General features: G+C 46.9%; 1 protein-coding gene across 3 annotated transcripts in view; it reads left to right on the top strand.

The window, feature by feature from the left end:
- Positions 1-4,303: 4,303 nt before the first annotated feature.
- The window catches only part of SP2 (Sp2 transcription factor), a 31,199-nt gene continuing 15,284 nt past the window's right edge, over positions 4,304-20,218 (top strand). The window contains exon 1 of one of the 3 annotated variants that reach the window (XM_055576071.1): positions 4,304-4,418. In XM_055576071.1, coding sequence (XP_055432046.1) covers positions 4,412-4,418 — 7 coding nt within the window. In that variant the 5' untranslated portion in view covers positions 4,304-4,411. Of the gene's footprint in view, positions 4,419-4,647; positions 4,857-7,646; positions 12,131-20,218 lie in introns of those variants that run through there. The other 2 variants (XM_055576072.1, XM_055576070.1) reach the window with 2 other exon arrangements.

Raw genomic sequence — 20,218 nt, forward strand, 5'->3', positions numbered from 1 at the left:
AGACAACCTCAACGGAGGTAGGTTACCTTTATTCAGGCAAGGAGGGGCGACAGTCGGCCTAACGACCAGGCTGAGCACGAGATGGATCAGGGAGGCTTCATATTTAAAGGGAGGTTTGTGGAAGCGATAAGGGAAATGTTATCAGGCAGGACGTTTTGGGTAATCTTTGGTTGAGATGGCATTTGTAGTTGAACAGGAGGCGGGAAGTTTTGGGCAGGGGGTGGTAAGTCCCAGGTAGATACAACCAGCCTGGAGTATCACGGTGGGACTTAAAAGTTCGATTTTGTTTTCCCGGAAGTTAGATGGTTTAGCAAGGGCCTTTGAGACCGTTGTTTTCTTTTCTAGGCCCAAGGACTCCTCCAGATGCAGTCATTCAGTCAGTCAACAAGCATGTACCATGCACCAGCTATATATCAAGCAATGTGCTGGGAGTGAAAGGAGCTGTGGTGGACAAGACAAATAGAGGGACTTTAGCGGTGGAGAACAGGTTAACTTTACAAGTTAGAAATGGGGAGAAAGTGACAACTTAGAGCAGGAAGAGGCTGAAAGTGGTTGGAAATAAGGCAGGTATCACCAAAGGAGAAGCTATGTCCAGATGCACCCATGGAAGATCACCAAAGGAGAAGCTATATCCAGATGCACCCATGGAAGAGATTCTTCTCCTGGTTGATGCTGAGACCTGCAGCTGGAACCACCTGTCTGCCCTGGCTCCGTGGAGATCGAAGCAGGTAGGATGGGCAGGGGAGAAACTCAGGAAGAGGGACAGGAATGGGTACAGGTGGAGGTTATAGACTATTCATAGTGGTTTACCTGAGGACCCCCACCAGAAAACATCTTTGGGCTGACAAGCAGTTCTCTAATTTAGCTGCCTGTTGGAATAACCTGAGGAACTTAATACCCTCACCAGGGTTGCACCCCCAGAGATACTGATTTTCTTGGCCATGGTTTAGAATTTATTAAACAATCTCTAGTGTTCTTGCCTGGAGAATCCCAGGGATGGGGGAGCCTGGTGGGCTGCCGTCTATGGGGTCGCACAGAGTCGGACACGACTGAAGCGACTTAGCAGCAGCAGCAGCAGTGAATCTAAAGAGCAGCCAGGGGAAAGCAGGCATTAGGAGCTGGCAACCTTGCCTGTCCTCTCTGTAGAGTCTGGGGGCCATCTGCGGGAAGCAATCTGTGGGAAGAGAAACTGTGTGATGGCTTTAGTGTGTTGTAAGTGAGGCTCAAAGACTCCAAGGGTCCAGGCAAAAGTACAAGGGGGTCCTCTCCATGGCAGGTGCCCCCTTCCTCAGCTGTACCTCTGGTGGAAACAAGAAACATGGTGGTCTTTAAAGGAACCATTTAAACTACTCAAAACTGCTGCCAAATTCTTCGAAGTTTTTGCACCCTGCCCACTACCCACACATACAAATCCCTCCTGCTTCTGCTGGCTTCATGACGGGGCTTCTGGGGTGGAAGAAGCACAGCGGCCCCAGCTTTCATCTCACAAGAGGTTTGGCAGCAGCCCAGCAGGAAATTCAACCCCACCTCGCCCCTCAAATCCCTGCACCCTAAAGTAGCTGACTCATGGAACCCGGGTGGAGTCTTTGGCTCAACAGTGAAGCAATCTTACCTTGAATAATGGCATGGGAACAGAATGTACAGTCTACATAAACAAGTCATATGTAGATGTAATTGTATGCAAATATTCATTCTTTAGCTCAGCATACATTTCTTGCCAGTCTTCTAGTACTGGCCTCAAAACTTCCACTGCAGTCCACAGTCTACAGTCAGAAGAATGAAAGTGGGTAATGCAGTGTGAGAGAGTGAAGCTCTTTGCCTGTGCCAAGAACAGCCCAGAGAAGGAAAAGGATCTGGCTTAGCAGGAGATCAAACTCGGAGCAGGTTCTTGAAGGATGCACAGGAGTTTACCAGGAAAAAGGAAGGAAAAAGTAAGACAGGAAATAGATGAGTATGTGTTTAGGAACTGTGGAACCTTTTCTTGAGGCAAAAAGGTAGGATTATGGAAAGAGAATAGGATGGCAGAGGGAGATGAAACATGCAAGATACACCAAGAGTGTGAAGGCCATTGTTTGCCTAGAAAGGAGTATGGACTTTTTATCCAGAACAGCGAAGGGAGCCAATGAAGGATCTTAACTGAAAAAGTGAATTCTTTTGAAGTCCTATTTTTTCAAAGGGATAGCCTGGAAGAGACTAGTAACAATTATTCAACAATTACAATATACTGGGCATACTGCTCTGTATTTTATTACATCAACCCTTCATGATAATGTTATTCAAACTGCCGGTCATGATCAAGAAAAGAAAGTAAGGGAAGGGATAAAATAGGAGGAGGCTGGGATTAACATATACACATAGGGCTTCCCTGGTGGCTCAGATGGTAATGAATCTGCCTGCAATGCAGGAGACCTGGGTATGATTCCTGGGTTGGGAAGATCGCCTAGAGAAGGGAATGGCTACCCACTTCAGTATTCTTGCCTGGAGAATTTCATGGACAGAGGAGCCCCCATGGGCTACAGTCCAGAGGGTCGCAAAGAATTGGACATGACTCAGCAACTAACACTTTCACTACTATATATAAAATAACAACTTCCCTGGTGGTGCAGTGGTAAAGAATCCACCTGCCAATGCAGTAGATGTGGGTTTGATCCCTGGTTTGAGAAGATCCCATGGAGAAGGAAATGGCAACCCACTCCAGTATTCTTGCCAGGAGAATCCCACTGACAGAGGAGCCTGGTCAATGGGGTCACAGAGTCATACACAACTCAGCAACTGAACATGCATGCATATATAAAATAGATAACCAATAAGGACCTACTGTATAGCATAGGGAACTATACTCAGTAATTTGTAGTAACCTATGAGGGAAAAGAATACACACACACTGTGTATGTATTTCAGAAGGAATACATTCCTTCTGAAAAGGAATACAAACACACACACACATATATATATCTGAATCACTGTGCTATACACCTGAAACTAACATAATACTGTAAATCAACTAGACTTCAATATTTAAAAAAAAAAAAAAGGAAAGGAGGGAGGGAGGGAAGAAAGAAAAAGATAGGACAAGACAGAAAAACATCAGTGGATCATGGTAGGAAGGGTAAGTATTGTTTTTGTAAAATTTTATCATACACTCACAGGAGTATAAGTGTACTGGGTGAGAATGCAAATGTATTTCTCACTGTGGGGTTATGATAAAAAAAAAAAAAGGAAAGTCCTGCTCTAAGTTGTAGGTGTGAGCAGCCTCATTTCACAGATGAGGACATAAGATGCACGGAGTTTCGGTACCCTGCCTCTCTTGTAAGTAGGCCGTGCGAGTTTCGAACCCAGGCTGGTCTGACACCAGAGTGGATTCCTTCTCACTAACGCGTTCCAAAGTTACACATCTTATAGGGAAGATAAACCTACCCAGGTCGCGCCTGCCAAGTGCTGTACTCACAGCACTTCATTCAAGGAGGTAAGTGGGGGCAGAGGCCAATTCTGTCCACCAGAGGCGCTCGTTAGAATACATATTTCTGTCGTGCGCCGGACACGAGAGGCAATCCTAGAATCTTTTAGAGAGCTTCAGGTGATTCTGATGCCCACGTTGGCAGGTTGATGCAATAACCAGGAGAGGATTATGAGGGATTTGAACTGAGACGGTGAAAATACTTTGAGAAGTGTCACGCAGCCCCAACTCCCGCTATTGTGCCTGCCGCCAATGTCTCACTGATAAAGTCGCCTGAAGGCTCACTTCCCTCTTCAGAAGCGATGAAAGATAAAAAATTGAATAAAAGGCTGGTGGCTTTCAACTCACCAGACAACGGGTTGAAAAGGCTGGTGGCTTTCAACTCACCAGACAACGGGTTGAACAGCAGAAGAACGAGACGCCCCTACCACACCAGGGCAACGCTGGATTTAGGATCAAAGTAGATGCTATTTATAGGGCATTTGTCGGCCTCACCCTGAGGACTTTTGATTGGCTTTAGGGCAGATCTATCACTCATCTTCTGGATTAAAGGTGGGTGGAAGGTCAACCACGACCAATACAAAACCACTCCTTAGCTAAGCCCCTCCCCATCTAGCTTCCTGTTGCTGTCCATCAACCACCTGGTAGGTGGGACTTTGCCTCCCTTCAGTTGGCTGGCGAACATGTCGTTCACTCTTCAGTAAGCTTCCGGTTGGTGCCCTCTACCGTCCGTCAGTGACATTTCACAGGTCTATTGGCCAAGGCAACGTCGCTCTAGATGCCTCTCTTTGATTGGTTGATAGTGCTGTCGGTCCCCAATGTACCGAGCTCTTATTGGTGAACGCTGCCGTCGCTCGGGCGGTGACAGGCTCCGGGATTGGCGGGTGCTAGGCGGGCGGTGTCAGGCTCTCGGTGGCGGCGGAGGCGGCGGAGGCCAGGGAGGAAGATGTCGTAATGAGCGGTGGGTCCTGACCGCTGCCGGCGGGGTCTTCCCGGCTCTGAAGGGTCGGGAAGACGGGCAGAGGCCGCAGGGAGAGGGAGCCGGGACTGGGGGTTCCCCCCTGGGGCCGGACCTGGCGCCGGGGCCCGGCTCCGGTAGGGGCGGGGAGGGAGGATTCCCGCCCGGAGGAGGAGCGGGGCTGGCCAGCCAGGCGGAGGCACCCGGAAGGGGGCGTTCGACTCCCCGCCCCCTCGGAGCCCGCTAGGCGGGAGGGAGGCGCTTCCGGGGCTGGCGAGAGGAGCGGGCACCCAGGGCAAACCTGGCACCCCGTCTGCCTGGTCGCCGGCCCACCTGAGTGTTTCCCGGCCCGGGGACGTTGCCTGGGTCTGCTCTGAGGAGGCGGTCGGCTCCCTGTGCGCTTGTCCTGTGTTCCGGGACCCTCTTGCATTCTGACTCTAGGTGCCCACCAGCGATTCAGTGTTCTCCCGAGTGCAGAGAGGGGCGGGGGAATACTTGAAATTCCGACGGCGCCAACACATGGGCACTGATGGGCGTGGAAGCCAACGTAGTTCTCTGGGTAGAAAGTCTAGAGATGGTACCAGGACACAAGGGCACTCCCTAAGTAGATGACCTCTCGCCTTAAACTGAGGAGTGGGCAGAAACCTTTTAATATTTTCTCTTGCATCTTTGAGCTTCCAGCTAGATATCTGCCAACGCTTATCAGAATTGTGAGACGTTTAAGAACTTGTGGACAGAGCTCCCAGCCTGTTGCCTGATATCCCATGGGGGTGGGGAGGGTGGAACTGCCGAATCCCAAAGGCCAGGAGCAAACCTAATGAATAACTGAAAAAGTAAAACAATATGGATATTTACTTTCTTCCTCCACCCCACCTCCATGCCCATTGCTAGCTTATGATTCTCAGCCTTCTACCCATGCTTCTTGGCTTATGTTCTGGGTGGCTTTCTAATTTTAGATGAAAAGGAATTGTGTCTTCTCCTCTGAGCAATTGAGAAACCTGTCCTCACAGCATTCCTTGGTTTTGATTCCAAGATACTGTCATGTTTAATTGTTTCTTAATTAACTTGATCCAGGGGGCCTCAGTCTGGCTTTTCTCAGTGCATATTATCCCGAAGTTTGTGTCTTCTTCTGAGACTTCTTGCTCACTTATCTGTTGCTTTCTTAGAGAAAGGGAGGGAGGAGCTGGTAAATCCGCTTTAAACAGTGAATTGACCCATGGTCACCATTACACGGGTTTGATTGCAGATAGAAGAGTGATGACTGTTGGGCAGTACACTGGCATGCAGTAACCTTGCATGCTGTACCTCAGAAGGCATTAAGTATGACAGTGGAGGACTAAGTGTTGAGTTGGTATTTTGGATGATTTTTCAGGCTAGAACATTTAGGGTGTTGGCCAGCTCATAGAGAGGCTTTGAAGGGAATGATGGTAGAATCCACACCATAGGAGTAATTTAGATTTGATAGCATAAAGAAACCTGTTGTCTGCAATAATGAATATAACTGCAGTGTCTTGTTTTGTTTTAAATTCTTGTGTGCGATGAAGGGGGCGAATATGTCAGACAACCTATCAAATGGGCTGATGATGTCAGTGTTCCAGTGGCTTCTCAGTTCAGTTCAGTCACTCAGGCCTCCCTGTCCATCACCAACTCCTAGAGTTCACTCAAACTCATGTCCATCAAGTCGGTGATGCCATCCAGCCATCTCATCCTCTGTTGTCCCCTTCTCCTCCTGCCCCCAATCCCTCCCAGCATCAGGGTCTTTCCCAGTGAGTCAACTCTTCGCATGAGGTGGCCAAAGCATTGGAGTTTCAGCTTCAGCAACAGTCCTTCCAGTGAACACCCAGGACTGATCTCCTTTAGGATGGACTGGTTGGATCTCCTTGCAGTCCAAGGGACTCTCAAGTGTCTTCTCCAACACCACAGTTCAAAAGCATCAATTCTTTGGCACTCAGCTTTCTTCACAGTCCAACTTTCACATCCATACATGACCACTGGAAAAACCATAGTCTTGACTAGACCAACCTTTGTTGGCAAAGTAACATCTCTGCTTTTCAATATGCTATCTAGGTTGGTCATAACTTTCCTTCCAAGGAGTAAGCATCTTTTAATTTCATGGCTGCAATCACCATCTCCAGTGATTTTGGAGCCCCCCAAAATAAAGTCTGACACTGTTTCCACTGTTTCCGCATCTATTTCCCATGAAGTGATGGGACCAGATGCCATGCTCTTGGTTTTCTGAATGTTGAGCTTTAAGCCAACTTTTTCATCCTCCTCTTTCACTTTCATCATGAGGCTTTTGAGTTCCTCTTCACTTTCTGCCATAAGGGTGGTGTCATCTGCATATCTGAGGTTATTGATATTCTCCCAGCAATCTTGATTCCAGCTTGTGCTTCGAAAAAGAAAAGCCCAGCGTTTCTCATGATGTACTCTGCATAGAAGTTAAATAAACAGGGTGACAATACACAGCTTTGACGTACTCCTTTTCCTATTTGGAACCAGTCTGTTGTTCCATGTCCAGTTCTAACGGTTGCTTCCTGACCTGCATATAGGTTTCTCAAGAGGCAGGTCACGTGGTCTGGTATTCCCATCTCTTTCAGAATTTTTCACAGTTTATTGTGATCCACACAGTCAAAGGCTTGGCATAGTCAATAAAGCAGAAATAGATGTTTTCCTGGAACTCTCTTGCTTTTTCCATGATCCAGTGGATGTTGGCAATTTGATCTCTGGTTCCTCTGCCTTTTCTAAAACCAGCTTGAACATCTGGAATTTCACGGTTCACGTATTGCTGAAGCCTGGCTTGGAGAATTTTGAGCATTACTTTACTAGCGTGTGAGATGAGTGCAACTGTGCGGTAGTTTGAGCATTCTTTGGCATTGCCTTTCTTTGGGATTGGAATGAAAACTGACCTTTTCCAGTCCTGTGGCCACTGCTGAGGTTTCCAAATTTGCTGGCATATTGAGTGCAACACTTTCACAGCATCATCTTTCAGGATTTGAACTAGCTCAACTGGAATTCCATCACCTCCACTAGCTTTGTTCGTAGTGATGCTTTCTAAGGCCCTCTTGACTTCACATTCCAGGATGTTTGGCTCTAGGTGAGTGATCACACCATCGTGATTATCTGGGTTGTGAAGCTCTTTTTTGTACAGTTCTTCTGTGTATTCTTGCCACCTCTTATTAATATCTTCTGCTTCAGTTAGGTCCATAGCATTTCGGTCCTTTATTGAGCCTATCTTTGCATGAAATGTTCCCTTGGTATCTCTGATTTTCTTGAAGAGATCTCTAGTCTTTCCCATTCTGTTGTTTTCCTCTATTTCTTTGCATTGATCGCTGAGGAAGGCTTTCTTATCTCTTGTTGCTATTCTTTGGAACTTTGCATTCAGATGCTTGTATCTTTCCTTTTCTCCTTTGCTTTTCGCTTCTCTTCTTTTCACAGCTATTTGTAAGGCCTCCTCAGACAGCCCTTTTGCTTTTTTGCATTTCTTTTTCTTGGGGATGGTCTTGATCCCTGTTTCCTGTACAGTGTCACAAATCTCCGTCCATAGTTCATCAGGCACTGTATCAGATCTAGTCCCTTAAATCTATTTCTCACTTCCACTGTATAATCATAAGGGATTTGATTTAGGTCCTACCTGAATGGTCTAGTGGTTTTCCCCCACTTTCTTCAATTTAAGTCTGAATTTGCCAATAAGGAGTTCATGATCTGAGCCACAGTCAGCTCCTGGTCTTGTTTTTGCTGACTGTATAGAGCTTCTCCATCTTTGGCTGCAAAGAATATAATCAGTCTGATTTCGGTGTTGACCCTCTGGTGATGTCCATGGGTAGAGTCTTCTCTTGTGTTGTTGGAAGAGGGTGTTTGCTATGACCAGTGCGTTCTCTTGGCAAAACTCTATTAGCCTTTGCCCTGCTTCATTCCATACTCCAAGGCCAAATTTGCCTGTTACTCCAGGTGTTTCTTGACTTCCTACTTTTGCATTCCAGTCCCCTATAATGAAAAGGACATCTTTTTTGGGTGTTAGTTCTAAAAGGTCTTGTAGGTCTTCATAGAACCATTCAGCTTCTTCAGTGTTACTGGTTGAGGTATAGGTTTGGATTACCGTGATATCAAATGGTTTGCCTTGGAAACGAACAGAGATCATTCTGTCGTTTTTGAGATTGCATCCAAGTACTGCATTTCAGACTCTTTTGTTGACCATGATGGCTACTCCATTTCTTCTAAGGGATTCCTGCCCACAGTAGTAGATATAATGGTCATCTGAGTTAAATTCACCCATTCCAGTCAATTTTAATTCGCTGATTCCTAGAATATCGACGTTCACTCTTGCCATCTCCTGTTTGACCATTTCCAATTTGCCTTGATTCATGGACCTGACATTCCAGGTTCCTATGCAATATTGCTCTGTACAGCATCGGACCTTGCTTCTATCACCAGTCGCATCCACAACTGGGTATTGTTTTTGCTTTGGCTCCATCCCTTCATTCTTTCTGGAGTTATTTCTCCACTGATCTCCAGTAGCATATTGGGCACCTACCGAGCTGGGGAGTTCCCCTTTCAGTATCCTACCATTTTGCCTTTTCATACTGTTCATGAGGTTCTCAAGGCAAGAATACTGAAGTGGTTTGCCATTCCCTTCTCCAGTGGACCACACTCTGTCAGACCAGTGGCTTCTAACAGGCATTAATACCTGTTGGAAATGGATTCTCATTGGCTGGGGTGATTGGTAAGTTTTCTAATTCTGGTTCTTCCACTAGGTTATACAGAGGCTTAACCTCTTTGTTAAAAAGCAGCAACAATGAGAAAAAAAAAAAAAAGCTGGTCTGACATAATTATGAACCCTCTGGGCTAGGCTTGTAAAGACATGGTCTCTTTGTCCAGGAGACCCAAGTAGAATTAGTTCATCATTGGAGCGTCACTTCACAGCTCTGCAGGGAGAACTGATGCCAGGAGGAAGAGTTTGGCCTCACTATTTGGCTTCTTATAGACCGATAGGCTCTTTTCTCTCAGATTCTATTAAGTTTGGGCCTCTGCAGGCCTGTCAGAGGAGAGAAGAAGCGTTAAGAAGATTCTGACAAATGTCTGGGTAAAGGAGCCTCCTGTCATAACAGCAGAGAGGACAATTCATTTTGATATCTTTGGCCTTGAAATTGCTAGTTCTTCTGTTGGTGAATAGTAGCGTTTTGGAGAAGTTGCACAGTCTCTTGTAGCCTAAACAGTTGCTTTCGCTATAGGTATATGATCATTCACAAGCTTGCTTTACGCAAGGATTGCCCAACCAAGGCCTTTTTGAAAACATTTAAGCTTGTTGCAGCTAACCAGTAGACCCTAGTGTTGGCTTGGGTTTAGCAATCTTATAGACCTTGCTCACCCACATTTCTATGATGAAATGTAACATATTCTTATAAGATGTAATGTTACCTCCTTTGTTTTCTGTCAACACACAAATTGAAAGCTTTATGTCGAGAGATTGAAAAATTTAGGAATTATTTTGCAGGAGATAGACAATGGCCACAGAATGAAAGGTGCAGAGAAAAACTGCTTTAAAGGGTGCATAGAGTATCAGAAAATGTAGAGATATGAGTACTTCTGAGTTTAAATGATTACATTGTCCAATCTGAAACTTCGTGAGCTGCAGACTTAGAGCAAAATCTATTCGGAGGCGCTCTAGTATTTTCTTATTAGTGTATTGGGTGTTATATCTGGAGTTTCCCTTTGAGCAGCTTAACTGGATTTGTGAATGTCTTCCCAGCAAGTTCTAAACCAGCTGGGCTGGAGGCCAAGATGGGCTGAGAAGTGGATATCGTTATGGAATGCATTTGTTGATGCTTTTTTGTTTTTGCTTTGCTTTTGTTTTGAATCCACATGGATCTCCTCAAGTGACTTCCTTCTATTGAAGGAAGGAAAAATAACTTTTTCTTTATTCCTTTCTACACAGAGTCAGCACTTAGATCTTTGTATTTCTGAAACATAGTTCAGAGTCACTTTTCTCTGTTAAGAACTACTTCTTCAGTTATCAGATCTTTCCTTGGCTAGCAGCATTCTCTTGGAGACCTCAGGGTGGGGAGGTCTCACTTTGCTGTCAGTTTGCCCGTTGTCTGTTGAAGCTGGGTGGAAAGATGAATGAAGAAGGTGAAAACGTGGGGCAGTGCTAATTCAAGGGCACTATCTGTTTGAGTAGGAAAGAGGTTAGAGATTGCCCTTGTGAAGATGCTCCACTGGTGGATTTGTTCCAGTTGATAGGATTCCGAAATGGAAAACGGGTTTTTGTATTGCCTCACTCAAGGTGAGAAGAGAGCCCAGAAGCAAGCTGAATCAGCTCTGGCAGCTTGGGGACACTGCCACTTCCACTGCTCGTCTAGCTTACACTCTTCCTGGATATTCTGAGGCCCCCACTGGCCTGGGGGGGTTGCTTCTCATCAGCTTGGCCTTCAAGCTGGCGTGCTCTTGGGAGATGAGTGCTGCTCAGGAGCAGAGGAGTACAAAGAACAAAGTGCTCAGTTTTGCTGCTTCTCAGTTTACCCTCTGTGAGCAACTCTAAGCAACGTTGAGATGTCAGAGCTGTTTGGCACAGGAAGAAGGTGCTTGCAGACCCAACGGAATCCTCCCTTTGCCCATCTCATTCCCCTGAGCTACAGTTTGTTTCCGCATCAGCACTGCATGCTGTCTCTAGCCAGAAGCCCCACCTCACTGGATGCATCTGTCCCCATGCCATGATTGAGGCTGTTAGGTAGTCTCTTCATCCCAGCCACGCAGTGAAAACGGCTCAGAAAGCAGCAGGCACTGGCCTGCACACTCCCAAATGTCCTCTTTCTAGAGCTTCCTCTGTGGGGTGTTTGTTATCTCTCCTAGGGGACTCGGTGGAACCACAAAGCCGCCTTTCAGAGGGTGTGAATAAGGAGGAAGAGACAGCAGGCAGGGCCGTGTGATTGGATATGGACTATTTCTGCCCCCAGCTAGTGTCTAACTGGAAGTCTTCTCAGACTAGTCTCAGAACAGACCCAAACATTTCCCAGCCATCAAAAGAATAAATGGTGACTGTCTAGTCCCAGGGGAAATGAAGTCACCACTAACTTTAACCAGTTGTGTCCCAGACGAATGTACAGAGTGACTCACAAATGTGTCAAAGCAGAGAAAGCATGTACATAAAATTTGTACATAATGATATTCTTTAGAGGGGAAAAAGTGTGTTTTGGTTTCTTCTTTCCTGTTTTTGGCAGTGTTCTGAGGCCCAGTATTTTTGTACCGTTGCCTGGGACTCTTTCTCACCATCCCCTGCTGGCTGTTCCATGTCCCCACTCACTTCTCTAGGGTCCCTTCCAGTCTGATAGGATGCGAGCTAGCAAATGATACAGTCCCATTTTCAGGAGAGAGCTGCAGGGTGGAGACAGATAAGAGGTCTTCAGACAGCAGGGACCCGCGTCGTCTTAACTCACTTGTGAAAGAATTTCTCCCCAGTACCTGTTCATTGAAAGAGGCATTGAGATGCGGCATGTGGTGTGTGGTGATGAGGCACACGTCTGAGGTTTCTGTCCAGGAGAAAGACTCGACTGTGCTGGTCCACACACACACTCTTGTCCCCATGTGAGGTGACCGGCAGAGTTGAGTTCCTTCTGCGATTGGATCGGCTGAGCTGACCTGGTGAGTGGATGCCAGCACCTAGTGCCAGGATATGCAGATCTGCAGGTTTTCTATATATGAAGCATCTTCTTTGCCAGTAGGTAAGGAAGGTACATCTGGTAGAAGACATTAAGTAACTAGTGGATATCAGACAATAAGAAGTGCTAAGGGGAAAACTGAATAGAGGACAGGAGAACATGAGGGGTATGGTTTACATAGGGCTGTCAGAGAAGGGAGTTTGAGAAAACCCTGAAGGAGGGATGGGAGGGATTGAGCCAGGCTTAATCTGGGGAGTCCATGGGGTCGTAAAGAGTTGGACATGACCTAGCGACTAAACAACAATCTGGGGAGGGGAGACGGTGAGAACTCAAGCAGAGAGAACAGTGAGTACAAAGGGCCTGAAGAGGGGCCCTAGCTGGCATGTACTGGAATAGCGGGGAGGCCAGCATGGCCTAAGCGGTGAGTGAGAGAGAGTGACAGCTAAGTCAGAGAGGTCACATGGACCCCTTATGTGTCATGGTGTGGACTTTGACTCTTAATTTGACTGGGAGATAGTATGTATTAGGGACTCTGAGGAGAGGAGTAACAGGATCGCATTTACGTTTGATGGGTCTCTGGCTGCTGGTTGAGAATAAAACCAGCAGGGACAAAATCAGAAGCCCAGCTAGGAGACTTTCACAGTTATCCAAGCGAGAGATGATGGGGACCTGAACCTGGGTGATAAAAAAAAGTGGTTGTGAAAGCAGTCAGATTCTGTGTATATTTTGAAGATAGAGCTCAAGTGTTTCTTGACAAGTAGAGAGTGGGCTTCCCTAGTGACTAAGACAGTAAAGAATCTGCCTGCAATGCGGAGACCCGGGTTCAGTCCCTGGGTTGGGAAGATCCCCTGGAAAAGGGAATGGCTACCCATTCCAGTATTCTTGCCTGGAAAATTCCATGGACAGAGGAGCTTGGCAGGCTACAGTCCATGAGGACACAAAAGAGTCCAACAGGACTGAGCAACTAATACAGAGTGGAAAAAAGAAAGATCGAGGGTGACTCCCAAGGTTTTAGGGCTGAAAAGCTGAAAAAGTGGAGTTCCATTCACTGCCCTGGGGAAGTTTGAAGGAGGCACAGAATTAGGGAGCTAACAGGAGCCCTCTTTGGGGCTAGGGCAGGCTTGAGTTGCTTACCAGTACATCCAAGGGGAGATAACAGTAGGCAGTCAAGATATACACGTCTGAATATATGTTTAGGAGTCATCAGAACTGTGGTGGTTTAGTCACTAAGTTGTGTCCGACTCTTGCAATCCCATGGACCGTAGCCCATCAGATTTCTCTGTCCATGGGATTTTCCAGGCAAGAATACTGGAGTGGGTTGCCATATTCTTCTCCAGGGGATCTTGCCGACTCAGTGATCGAACCTGTGTCTCCTGCATTCCAGGCAGATTCTTTAGCACTGAACCACCAGGGAAGCCCGGACTAGGTCTGTATGAACCTATATATATGATTGGTTTCTAAAGCTACCAGACTAGATGAAATCCCCCAACAAACAGGTGTAACAGAAAAAAAAAAAACAGGACCTAAGACTGAGCCCTGGAGCAGACTAAGCATTTAGAATTTGAGAGACAGACCCAGCCAAGGAATCTTAGAAGAAGCAGCCAGAGGGGTAATAGGCCACCCTGCAAGCCAAGTGAAGATGTTATTTTAAGGAGGAAGAGGGGCCAACTGTCAGATAACACAAGCCTAGATCTAAGAATTAACCATCCAGCTTGGCAAAGTGGAGGTCCCTGGTGGTGGGGCTGATTTTTGTGGTGTGGATGGAAAGGGGCAACCTGGCTGAAACAGGTTCAAGAAAGACTGGAAGGAGAGCAATGAGGGACAGCAAGTACAGTGGCTGTTGTGAGGAGTTTTGTTCGATAAGGAGAGAAATAACGGATCTTGGCTGATAAAGGAAGTCTTCTTGGTGAAATTGTGGACACACACGTGGGCTGAGGCTGAGGTCAAAGTTGGGAGAAGACTGGAGGGCTCAATAAGTGGGTGGAGACAGGATCTGCAGTCTTTACTTGCCTCTGGCAATAGCCACACCTGGAACTATTCTCTTTTCATGAAAATCAATGAAATTCCTTCTACTGTTATGGATCTCTTTTATATGATTATTCTAATTGTTGGATTTTTGCTCAGAGTATTTTAGAGTCTTTCTTGATCCTTTCTCTGTCTCAGTCCATTCTTAGCTCCCTTTGAGGTCCAGCTTAGTTTCCTAAAACCAGCTATGGTTTAGTCTTTCCCTTACCAGCTCTGAATTCTTCCAGGCTAGGCAACTGGACTGGGCCTAGGAACTGTTGCTGGCTTCAGGCCCAGGTGAGCTGACCAAAATAGCCACAGAAGAACTGTTTGCACAGAGTGAAATTCCTCTAGGGGAAATAGCATAGCAGACAGCCAAGAACGCCATAGTTAGGGTGGTAAGACCCCACGACACAGTAAAAACAAGTACCCCCAAGGCCTGGCTATGGAATTTGAGCCAAGTTCTTTCTCAGCTGTGTTTCTTTGTTTCCCTTCTCTCTCATTCCCTGGCTCAAGAGTGGTATTCTCAAGTGAAAGACTAGTGAAACAACCCCCAGTGTGATGGCCAGGGCTCCAGGGTCCTGTCTGAAGCTTCTTCCTGTTACGTGGTACTCCCTGAGGCAGCCTATGGAAAGAGCTCTAGAACGAGCTGCGCTCCCTGCCCTGTTGCGGGGGGAAAGTTCTGTGAGGGTCCCATGGTGCATATACACTGGCACAGAGCAGCTGCACTTGCCTCACACGTGGGGAGCACTTGCCCCAGATGTCAGGAGGGCTACACAGGAGCTCTGAAGAAGGACTGGAGTTGGCCAGACAAATGGGAGAGACTGTGCTTAGGCTCCGGGTGAGAATGTCTTGTAGTTCCTGAAATGTTTGGGGAGAGAGTTGAAAGGGCAAGAGATAAAGTAGGAGAGGTTGGGGGCGGGGAGGGGGGAGGTGGTCAGGGAGGGGCAGCTTTTTTTGGCCTAAACTATTGAAGGATTTTTTTGCTGACTGTATAGAGCTTCTCCATCTTTGGCTGCAAAGAATATAATCAGTCTGATTTTGGTGTTGACCCTCTGGCAATGTCCATGTGTAGAGTCTTCTCTTGTATTGTTGGAAGAGGGTGTTTGCTATGATCAGTGCGTTCTCTTGGCAAAACTCTATTAGCCTTTGCCCTGCTTCATTCCATACTCCAAGGCCAAATTTACCTGTTACTCCAGGTGTTTCTTGACTTCCTACTTTTGCATTCCAGTCCCCTATAATGAAAAGGACATCTTTTTTGGGTGTTAGTTCTAAAAGGTCTTGTAGGTCTTCATAGAACCGTTCAGCTTCTTCAGCATTACTGGTTGGGGCACAGGCTTGGATTACTGTGATATTGAATGGTTTGCCTTGGAAATGAACAGAGATCATTCTGTCGTTTTTGAGACTGCATCCAAGTACTGCATTTCGGACTCTTTTGTTGACCATGATGGCTACTCCATTTCTTCCAAGGGATTCCTGCCCACAGTAGTAGATACAATGGTCATCTGAGTTAAATTCATCTGAGCTGACTGTGGCTCAGATCATGAACTCCTTATTGGCAAATTCAGACTTAAATTGAAGAAAGTGGGGAAAACCACTAGACCATTCAGGTATGACCTCAATCAAATCCCTTCTGATTATACAGTGGAAGTGAGAAATAGATTTAAGGGACTAAATCTGATAGATTGAGTGCCTGATGAACTAGGATGGAGGTTCATGACATTGTACAGGAGACAGGGATCAAGACCATCCCCAAGAAAAAGAAATGCAAAAAAGCAAAAGGGCTGTCTGAGGAGGCCTTACAAATAGCTGTGAAAAGAAGAGAAGCGAAAAGCAAAGGAAAAAAGGAAGATACAAGCATCTGAATGCAGAGTTCCAAAGAATAGCAAGGAGAGATAAGAAAGCCTTTCTCAGTGATCAATGCAAAGAAATAGAGGAAAACAACAGAATAGGAAAGACTAGAGATCTCTTGAAGAAAATTAGAGATACCAAGGGAACATTTCATGCAAAGATGGGCTCGATAAAGGACAGAAATGCTATGGACCTAACTGAAGCAGAAGATACTAAGAAGAGGTGGCAAGAATACACAGAAGAACTGTACAAAAAAGAGCTTCACGACCCAGATAATCACGATGGTGTGATCACTCACCTAGAGCCAGACATCCTGGAATGTGAAGTCAAGAGGGCCTTAGAAAGCATCACTACGAACAAAGCTAGTGGAGGTGATGGAATTCCAGTTGAGCTAGTTCAAATCCTGAAAGATGATGCTGTGAAAGTGTTGCATTCAATATGCCAGCAAATTTGGAAACCTCAGCAGTGGCCACAGGACTGGAAAAGGTCAGTTTTCATTCCAATCCCAAAGAAAGGCAATGCCAAAGAATGCTCAAACTGCTGCACAATTGCACTCATCTCACACGCTAATAAAGTAATGCTCAAAATTCTCCAAGCCAGGCTTCAGCAATACGTGAACCGTGAAATTCCAGATGTTCAAGCTGGTTTTAGAAAAGGCAGAGGAACCAGAGATCAAATTGCCAACATCCACTGGATCATGGAAAAAGCAAGAGAGTTCCAGAAAAACATCCTATTTCTGCTTTATTGACTATGCCAAGCCTTTGACTGTGTGGATCACAATAAACTGTGGAAAATTCTGAAAGAGGTGGGAATACCAGACCACGTGACCTGCCTCTTGAGAAACCTATATGCAGGTCAGGAAGCAACCGTTAGAACTGGACATGGAACAACAGACTGGTTCCAAATAGGAAAAGGAGTACGTCAAGGCTGTGTATTGTCACCCTGTTTATTTAACTTCTATGCACAGTACATCATGAGAAACGCTGGGCTGGAAGAAGCACAGGCTGGAATCAAGATTGCCAGGAGAAATATCAATAACCTCAGATATGCAGATGACACCACCCTTATGGCAGAAAGTGAAGAGGAACTCAAAAGCCTCTTGATGAAAGTGGAAGAGGAGAGTGAAAAAGTTGGCTTAAAGCTCAACATTCAGAAAACCAAGAGCATGGCATCTGGTCCCATCACTTAATGGGAAATAGATGTGGAAACAGTGTCAGACTTTATTTTGGGGGGCTCCAAAACCACTGGAGATGGTGATTGCAGCCATGAAATTAAAAGACGCTTACTCCTTGGAAGAAAATTTATGACCAACCTGCTGCTGCTGCTGCTAAGTCGCTTCAGTCGTGTCCAACTCTGTGCGACCCCATAGACGGCAGCCCACCAGGCTCCCCTGTGCCTGGTATTCTCCAGGCAAGAAACTGGAGTGGGTTGCCATTTCCCTCTCCAATGCATGAAAGTGAAAAGAGAAAGTGAAGTTGCTCAGTCATGTCCGACTCTTAGCGACCCCATGGACTGCAGCCTACCAGGCTTCTCTGCCCATGGGATTTTCCAGGCAAGAGTACTGGCTGCTGCTGCTAAGTCACTTCAGTCGTGTCCGACTCTGTGTGACCCCATAGACGGCAACCCACCAGGTTCCCCCATCCCTGGAATTCTCCAGGCAAGAACACTGGAGTGGGTTGCCATTTCCTTCTCCAATGCATGAAGGTGAAAAGTGAAAGGGAAGTCGCTCAGTCGTGTCCGACTCTTCGTGATCCCATGGACTGCAGCCTACCAGGCTCCTCTGTCCATGGGATTTTCCAGGCAAGAGTACTGGAGTAGGGTGCCATTGCTTTCTCCGATGACCAACCTAGATAGCATATTAAAAAGCAGAGACATTACTTTTCCAGCAAAGGTCTGTCTAGTCAAGGCTATGGTTTTTCCAGTAGTCATGTATGGATGTGAGAGTTGGACTGTAAAGAGAGCTGAGCACCAAAGAATTGATGCTTTTGAACTGTGGTGTTGGAGAAGACTCTTGAGAGTCCCTTGGACTGCAAGGAGATCCAACCAGTCCATCCTAAAGGAGATCAGTCCTGGGTGTTCATTGGAAGGACTGATGCTGAAGCTGAAACTCCAATACTTTGGCCACCTCATGCGAAGAGTTGACTCATTGGGAAAGACCCTGATGCTGGGAGGGATTGGGGGCAGGAGGAGAAAGGGACAACAGAGGATGAGATGGCTGGATGGCATCACCGACTCGATGGACATGAGTTTGAGTAAACTCTGGGAGTTGGTGTTGGACAGGAAGGCCTGGCATGCTGAGCAATTGAACTGAACTGATTGAAGGATTTAATCTGGGGGAGTAGTTGAGTGAATTTACATTTTAAAAGATTGTTCAGACAAGATTGTGGAGGCTGGATTAGAGGTGGCTAGGCCAGAGGCTAGGGAGCCATCTTGAAGGCTTTGGGCTGTATTCCGGGCTGGGTTGAAGGTGGTTAACTCTAGCATAAGGCAGATGGAGAGAGATTCATATTTAGGAAGGAGACCCAGGAGGACTTGATGATTGGGTGGTGATGAGGATGGAACTCTGGTTTCATTGTGATTGGAAGTACCAGAAGAGGGGCTGGTTAACCAGAAATATTTATTATCCATTCAGCCTTCAGGCACTGGTGTCACTGTGCTGTGTAATAGGCTTGATGTAGCAGCTCAGCAGTGAAAACAGACCTGAGCCCCCTGATTTCCGTGAGTGTGGAAGAGAGACATTAAGCCCATAATGATTTAATGAATGGTGAATTACCAGAGGAGTTAACCTCATCTCAAGGCTCCTGGAAGGCCTCTCCGAGGAATGACATGCCTTTTACACAGTAGATTTTGAGGGGAAAAAAAACCAGCCTGAGATCTGAAGGGTGAGTCGTGTTAGCTAGTGAAGAGAGAAGAAAGTTCTGAGCAAGGACAGGGCAGGGATGAGAACTGGGAAGAGATGGAGGCTCTTCAGGGATCTGGAAGGAGGCCCGTGGTGACTGGGGATGAGCAGGCCGGGGAGAGAAAGGGCCCAGGTAACAGCTCGGCATTGGCAGTTCTCTGGCTTTTCACCCAGGTGAAAAGCCCACAGAGGGCTGGAGGTACTGGTCCACCACTCAGAGGGGAGATGTGTAGCCCATTCATAGACCTGGGGCTCATCAACCTGGGAAAGGTACCTGAAGCCATGTGAGTGGGCACAGTCACTTCTGGAATGGGTGTTGGGTGGGGAAGATGATAATGAGGAACATCCGTATTGAAGGAATGGCAAAAGGAGCCCACAAAGGGAAGAGGTGGCTGGAGAGGTAGGAGGAAATCTGTGGGGATTTCAAGAGGAGGGAATGGTCAAAGGGTCAGGGGTCCATTGAATTTAACAATGAGGGGGCCCCTGGTGGCCTGGCAAGTGCAGTATCAGCAGAGACCTGGGGTGCAAGTCCTAGTGAGCAGGTGAGAAAGGAGGGGGATAGCAGGGTGCTGGCAGCTTTTCCACTAAGTTTGGCCAAGGAATGAGGAAACTACAGCTGGAGGAATGGAGGTGGAGACCATTGTATGTTCATCCAGATCTGAGACACTCATGGTTTTAAATTGGAATTAAGTTGGTTTCCAGTATAGGGAAAAGGAAAATCAAGGGTGGACCCGTCAGGCACTGAACACCCCCCTAGCCCCTGCCTGGAAGCCTTGTGTGACAGCCTTGGAAATTTTCCTTGGAGCCTAAGACAGCTGCAATTGCTGCTATAGCAAATCACCATAAAACTTCACGAGACAGGGAAAGGGGAAAGTTACAGCAGAGTCCTGACGCCAGCACAGACTGAGGGCGTTCTCCCCGCACCATCTTGGTTGGTTTCATTTTCCTCCCCGGCCGGCCCCTGAAATATTCCTCTAGATCTCAAACCAGTGGTTTCTCTCTTAGAGTCTCGCAGAGCTTTGTGGCCCCCGGGCTGTGGAGCTGGACAACCAAAATGGAGACTCATCTCCCTGCCACATCCTGGGATTTCATTCTGCAGTGGCGTCAGGACTCTGCTGTAACTTCCTAACTGAAAAGCCACTCAGGCCAGCGGAATCTCTAGACACTTTGACTCCAGGGTGCTAATGACCGCAGAGGGAGAGGGATGGGAAAGGGAGGTGAATAAGCGCTGGGCCAGTTTTCATTTTGTTTGTGCTCTATCCTTTCCTGGTGTCGTCCTGTTTCATAACAGGGGATGTCAGAGGGAGAGTCATTCGCCATTTTTAGCTAAGTGAACCTGAGCCCAGGGGAGCCTCCTGGAAGAGCCCCTGCCTGCCCTTCCCAGCCCTGCCAGCAAC

The sequence above is a fragment of the Bubalus kerabau genome, chromosome 4, assembly GCF_029407905.1.
Source record: "Bubalus kerabau isolate K-KA32 ecotype Philippines breed swamp buffalo chromosome 4, PCC_UOA_SB_1v2, whole genome shotgun sequence".
Taxonomy (NCBI): domain Eukaryota; kingdom Metazoa; phylum Chordata; class Mammalia; order Artiodactyla; family Bovidae; genus Bubalus; species Bubalus kerabau.